Below are 7,265 nucleotides of genomic sequence, written 5' to 3' on the forward strand. Positions count from 1 at the left end.
TGCTTTTTATGGCGATCTCACCAAAATCATCCTTCACGCAGAAAAAGATGATGATAGAAAGGACTAGTTCATGGAATTACATGGTAGGTGCAAAACGCGAAATCAACCCATACACGCTAAAAAATAAATAAATAAATAAAGGGAGAAAAATGCACACACTCACATATATGTATCTGTTATATTTTTCTTCCGTTCTATATGTATGTGTGTGTTAATTCGCATATATCTACGTATACATGTGTGTACATATCCCTACACATATGGTATATATATATACCACTTTCATCTGCTTCGTTGTGTATTATATTGTTATTGCAGTGTAATAAGTTGGCTAAAGTGTCTGTGATCACTTAGCTGAACCGAACACAGGTTTTTCCGTAATCTCATTCTTTATCTTTTTTTTTCCTGTTTCATACGCGCCTCTCTTTTTTCTATTTCTCGCTTTCTCTTACCCTTTCTTTCTCTCTCTCTCTTCTCTCTTCTCTCTTTCTCTCTCTCTTCTCTCATTCTCTCTCTCCTCTCTCTTTCTCTCTCTCTTCTCTCTTTCTCTCTCTCTTCTCTCTTTCTCTCTCTCTCTTCTCTCTTTCTCTCTCTCTCTTCTCTCTTTCTCTCTCTCTTCTCTCTTTCTCTCTTCCTCTCTTTCTCTTTCTCTCTTACTTCCTCTCTTTCTCTTTCTATTACTCTCTTTCTCTTTCTGTTTTTCTCTTACTCGCTCTTCCTCTCTCTCTCTCTCTCTCTCTCTCTCTCTCTATATATATATATATATATATATATATATATATATATATATTCTTTCAAATGATGACTATAGGGTATATGAGATACATTTGTTGTCGTTTACTGTTTAATTACATATATTTACACTTTATGATGAATTATGAGGATGTAGGATTTATCAGTGAGTGGGTGGTAAGATTATGCATATTAATCTTAGAATAAACCTGCAGCAGGCCTACCGAGAAAAAAAAAAAAAAAAAAAACTAATAGACAATCTTCAGCTACTCGTCCGTTTTATTCTTTTTCCTCTGGCCTGTTTTTTTTTCTTTTCTTTGAGACGCTACTATCTCCAAGCTTCTATATTTCTCACTGCTTCGTGTCTATGATTTGCTCTTCCTGGGGTTCGATTCCTGTCAGGGGTTTTGTGTTGCCCTGATTTGGTGGGTTATGGAGACACAATTCTGGTTCAGCTGTTTATTGATAGGAGGTGGCTGGAAGGTAGCGTGGCGCGGGTTGTTGTGGGGAAGAAAGCCCAAGAGAGGCGCCGAGCGGGGCGCGCGAGGGGGAGCGCCCCCAACGAGAGGTGTGGTCAGGGCCGTGGGCCCCGGTCAAGTGTGCTGGGTCAAGTGTCTTGTGGCTTCGAGCGCTGGTCGTGGGTCCCTAGTAGTGGAGACTCGGAAAGGTAACCCTTGTTCCTCAGATCGGAGGCGTGGGTTCGTATCCCACTGCTGCCACCAGTTATCAGGGGTTTTGTGTTGTCTTGATTTGGTGGGTTATGGAGACACAATTCTGGTTCAGCTGTTTATTGATAGGAGGTGGCTGGAAGGTAGCGTGGCGCGGGTTGTTGTGGGCAAGGAAGCCCAAGAGGGGCGCCGAGTGGGGCGCGCAAGGGGGAGCGCCCTCAACGAGAGGTGTGGTCAGGGCCGTGGGCCCCGGTCAAGTGTGCTGGGTCAACTGTCTTGTGGCTTCGAGCGCTGGTCGCGGGTCCCTAGCAGTGGAGACTCGGAAAGGTAACCCTTGTTCCTCAGAATTCCATCTTCTGCTCCTCTTCCTTTTCTTGGAAAGTTTTCCTCTCTTCTCCAACCCTTTGTGCTTCTTCTCGTCATCCTGACCTGCTTGCGTCTTCTCCCTCGCATCTTCGTCTGCGTCTACCCGTGGTTGATGAACACCCCGTGTCTATGGGGTATCTGGACGAAGGACCCGCTGACGTTGGTGTCGGCGTCCGCGCCCGCAGCCGGGGCCTCCTCGGCGGCGTCCTCCGTCGGGGTCCTCTCGGCGGCGGAGTCCTCGAAGCCAAAGAAGTCGCTCCCGTGCAGCTTCAGCATGAAGCTGAAGGCGGAGGGAAGGACCTTCTCGGCGCGGTCCAGCCTCTGCAGCTCCTCCTCGGACACGCTCCGCCCCTCGGCCTCAGCCACGGCGAACAGGATCCTGCGGGTCACGGGCATGAACGCCATCAGGATCTCGAACATGTTCTGCGAGTCGAAGGGGTCGGCCTGAGAGCGAGCCATCCTGCTGGCCAGCTCCTTCAGGGTCTTGGCAACCTCGGGCAGAATGTCGATGGTCGCCGCCACCACGCCCTCGTATTTCCCCAAGTCCCTTGGCTTCTCCGGCTGTTGCACGCCCAGGGTCTCGTACGTCTGGGCGGACGCGGCGCAGGCGCACGTCGCACAGGCCAGGAGGATCTGCGGGAAGCGGGGATTCCTTTGAAGCACAATTATCAGAAACAGAAATCAAGGAAGATTTAGGCCAGGAAGGTCATCCGCGTGAATTGCCGTTGTCATACGGTGGTGAGATTTTATGCAAGTGCAAATAGATTTTATGAATCGTTTATGACCACATGAAATTGATGATGAGAGTGATGTCGACAGATGGTTATGTTAAACAAAATATTTTCCGGTCTGTTGACATCAAAGGCAAGAGATGACGGCGAAGATGATGACCATGAGGGCAATGCACTCAATGGTAATGGTAGCTAGGAAGATGATGAGGGTGATGACAAGGGGATACCTATTGCTGGTAAGAGAGCAGTGATAAGATTAATGATGATGATAAAAATAACAATTATTGTAATAATAATTGTTATAATAATCATAATAATAATGAGAATTTGTAATAAGAATAATGATAATGAGAATTATTATCGTTATTATTATCATTAGCAGTAGTAGAAGCAGTATGATGGTAGTAATAATGATGATAAAGATAATAATAACAATAATGAAAATGACAACTAGGAATCCCTAATCGGTACAACCTTAAGTTCCCTTAACTCATAACAAACCAAAGCAGGAATAAATATACAAATTGCTTTAATAATAACCAAAGCACACATTACCCCCCCCACACACACACACACACACACCTCCTTATGAACACAGCACTGTTATCCCTCGTTATCCAGCGAACGAAAGAAAGCCATTGACTTACCTGGATGAACATCTTGACAAAGGAAATGGGGGACTGGAATGACTGACAGTCAGCGCAACGAGACGCCTTGACAGTTGCCAGAGCGTCCCGCGGCCATTTCCGTTAAGAGTATTTTCATTCTTATTTATCTGTTTGTAATTCCCTTTTTCTCTCTGTCTTGCTATGGCTGGGTTTGTTCAATATATCTTTTACTATTATTATTCATTTTTATTTCTTTTCTTTTTTTGTGGCTGGTTTTCTTGGTTTCGTTTTTGTCTACTTGTCATTTTTTTTTCTTTTCTTTTCTTTTCTTTGTTGTGAAAGATCTTTTTATTGTTTGTTTGTCACCATCATCTACCTCTCATGTTATTTCTCTGTCTTATTCTATAAAAGAAAGCAAATTTACAAAAATTAATTGATAAAATATATATAGATATAAAAAAAGAAGAAAAAAAACATGGATTAACCCGCAGCGACATTCTTCAAATCCAAGACAAAAAGGAAAGTTAGAGACATAAGAAAGAAAGAAAAAACGTCATGCTTCCTCCACTGTCATTTCTCCCTTGTAGACCTCGTCCGCCGCCCCACCCATCGCCCGACCGCACGAGACGCCACAGTATATAAAGGACGCACTCGCTTCCAGGCACTCACTCGAGCCTCTTCCTCTGCACGACGTCGCTCGGTCACACTCTGCAACATGACACTGAAGGTTGGGTCCGCGAGGGGGAAACGCTTTTCGGAATAGAAAGATATACATATGTGTAAGAGTGGAAGCCTTGTGCGTGTGGGCCAAGTTGTTTCTAAAAGTCGTCACTTGCGCAGTTCAGTTTGCAGCTTGTCCGAAGATGAGTGGCTCGTTGTTGCATGACTGTTGTTTTGCATGGTGTGACGTTAGTGATGGATGAGACATTAATTATCCATCGCTTCTACGCTATTCAAATGGGTTGTCATTGATGGCACAACCTAGTACGGTTCAGTTTAATTGATATATCTTTTTGGGTCCACACTTGAGCCAATGCACGCGGCGCGGTAGACAGGCACTTCGACAACTTTGCGTGATCAACAAATAATCACGCCCACCACATCCATCGCCTTCATGTAATAAACACCCTGTGGCAGAAACAAGTCACAATCGTTTATTATTAATGCATGTATTCAGGAACATGCAAATATGCGAGTAAATGAACGTTGCCTTATTGAGGGTAAGGATCCTGTTACGTGACTCAAACGAAATCAGTCACCGACATTGCTCTGACCGCTTCTCTAAATGGATCGTTCCGCTGCTGACTTCCCTTGTCCTCATGTTCCCCACAGGTCTTCTTCGTCGCAGCAGCTGTGCTCTGCCTCGCCCAGGCGGCCCCGCAGAGATACGATACCCTGGGCGTCCTGCAGCCCGAGACACCTCGTGACCTGGGTGCCTATGAGAACATCGTCGGCGCCACCATCGACGTGCTGCCGGAAATCGTCGAGGTCTTCCGCAAGGTCTCCCAGAACCGCGACAGGGCCAACGACCCCGAGAGCGTCCAGCAGATCATGCTGGACTTCATGCCCATCACCAGGAAGGTCATGGAGGCCACAGCGAAGGCGGAGGGCAACCACATTTCGCAGGACACGTACCAGCGCTTCAACGCCGCCGAGAAGGTCATGCCTCACGTGGTCACCTTCATGAACCAGCTGCGGGAGATGGACTTCTTCGGAGTGTCCACGACCCCGACTTCGCCTGCATATGGGTATGCCCAGCACTGAGGCCTTCTGCCTGCCTTCAAACAGGCGTTCAAGCAGTTCCTCTAATCAAGCCTTAATCAGTAGTTTATATCCACTGATACCCTCTTCCCTTGTGCTTTCCCCAATTTCATATGTTCATATGTATAGTCTCTTTTTTTTCTTACATTTATCAGACTGAGAAGCTCTTTGCTGTGTGGATTCTTTCAGTTAATTCGAACTAGTTGAAATGTAAAGTAAAAATGTACAGTGCTGGACAAACGCAACTACCTTACCCTGATGCTGCCACAACAATAAGTAGGTGTGATCTGCAAAATGTTGAATTATCCCCACCTTCCTCAAGGCCATCATTTGCCTTTAAATCACATTTTCATGTTTGTCCATGTATTCATACAGACTGAAGGTTGTAAGGCAGAAATAATAACGTCAAAACAAAAAATCAAGTGTCGGATTCAGGTTGGCAACATAAGTTGTTTGCTAGTTGTCCGAAATTGTATATTATAGTCAGAAATACAATATGCAAACAATCACAATGTCTACTATCCTTATCGAAATTCTCTCAGATCAAACCAACTAATGAAGGCATCATCAATAGCCGAACCGTTCTGAGGGATCGTGAAAAGTCGTGAAAAGTAAATCTCAGATAAACAGTTAAATAAATGTTTGTATTCTCATGCTATAGAATTCTGTGTTCCCATGCAGTAAAATCCTTTCCTCTATATTTAATGAATAAAAAATAGCTGAAAAAATTTTATTTTGTATATGAAGACAATGCTGTTCCTTTCCTTCTTACGATGCCCGACGACTTTTTTATTTATTGATGGATGGTTCTTAAGTTCTTTACGTTTTTCTCTCTCTCTCTCTCTCTTCTCTCTTCTCTCTTCTCTCTCTCTCTCTCTCTCTCTCTCTCTCTCTCTCTCTCTCTCTCTCTCTCTCTCTCTCTCTCTCTCTTCTCTCTCTCTCTCTCTCTCTCTCTCTCTCTCTCTCTCTCTCTCTCTCTCTCTCTCTCTCAAGATTAAATAAGGCAGTAAAAGTCATCACAGTAATTTATGACCGCAGTGGATACTTAATATATATATATATATATATATATATATATATATATATATATATATATATATATATATATATATATATATATATATATATGTGTGTGTGTGTGTGTGTGTGTGTGTGTGTGTGTGTGTGTGTGTGTGTGTGTGTGTTACCAATACAGATTCCTAAAAAAAATACCCAGGTTTCGTCATAGATAAAGATGTTATTTACAGTAAACTGGACTTTCCTCGAACTATGGAAAGAATGCTGACAACATTCAACTAGCTTTCTTCATATATGGATGAAGAAAATGTACACATTTTCCCTGTTTCTGTAGTAATATCGTTTACGGTATGAAGGAAAATAACTGAGGAAGAAACTTTTGCCAATTTACAATTTACTTTTGATAAAATTTCGTCTTTATTGCATGATATCAATCCACACACAGTTAAAAAAAAAAAACACTGCAATATCTGCTTTTTACGGCAATCTCACCAAAACCATCCTTCACTTAGAAATGATGATGATAGATGATGATGATAGAAAGGACTAGTTCATGGAATCACATGGTAGGTGCAAAACGCGAAATCAACCCATGCACATTAAAAAAAAGGAAGAAAATGCACACACTCACATACATGTATCTATGTGTATTTTTCTTCCTTTCTATATGTATGTGTGTGCGTGTTAATTCGCATATGTTTACGTATGCATGTGTGTACATATGCATAAGCATATGGTATATATACACTACATTCATCTGCTTCGTTGTTGACCAGAAAAGGAAATATTGGGCAAAACAAAGATCTTTCTCTGGATTGGCCGAGTGCCTCCCCTTTGGATTTTAGAGACCCAAGTAATGTGCAGAAGAAAGCGTTTTAATGTTGTTTTTTAGTCTGGACGCTCCATTATATATATATTTTTTTTTTCCTTTTTCCTCCTCTCTCTCTCGCATACTCTCTCTTTCTATCTCTATCTCTGCCTCTCTCATACTGTCTCTCTCTCTCTCTCTCTCTCTCTCTCTCTCTCTCTCTCTCTCTTTCTATCTCTATCTCTGCCTCTCTCTCTCTCTCTCTCTCTCTTTCCCTCGCTAACAGCACCTGAACTGACCACATTTTTAACATTGTGACATCCCAAGCTTTTCGATCTTCGGGGTTTTGTAAAGGTCACTCAACCTCCCTCTCTCTACTCACCTATCTGTCCCATCTTCCTCACTCGCTCTTATTCGTGATCGCTTGCAAAAGCATCCTCCCCCCCCCCCCCATTCCCTTCCCCTTGGGCATGGCTCCCCTCGAATCGGGTCATGTTAGGATGACCTTCCCTGGAGCTGACCTTTTGTTCTAGGCTGCACCTGTGTATTATATTGTTATTGCAGTGTAATAAGC

At 43.4% G+C, this 7,265-nt stretch overlaps 1 protein-coding gene across 1 annotated transcript; it reads left to right on the top strand.

Annotated features, from left to right (window-relative positions):
• Window positions 1–3,787: 3,787 nt before the first annotated feature.
• Window positions 3,788–5,575, top strand: LOC138866342 (uncharacterized). Its single transcript, XM_070138853.1, has 2 exons — window positions 3,788–3,832; window positions 4,438–5,575. Exons 1-2 carry the CDS (start codon window positions 3,821–3,823, stop codon window positions 4,867–4,869), a joined length of 444 nt encoding a protein of 147 aa, XP_069994954.1. The 5' UTR covers window positions 3,788–3,820; the 3' UTR covers window positions 4,870–5,575.
• The last annotated feature ends 1,690 nt before the right edge of the window (window positions 5,576–7,265 follow it).

This window comes from Penaeus vannamei, chromosome 25, assembly GCF_042767895.1.
Source record: "Penaeus vannamei isolate JL-2024 chromosome 25, ASM4276789v1, whole genome shotgun sequence".
Taxonomy (NCBI): domain Eukaryota; kingdom Metazoa; phylum Arthropoda; class Malacostraca; order Decapoda; family Penaeidae; genus Penaeus; species Penaeus vannamei.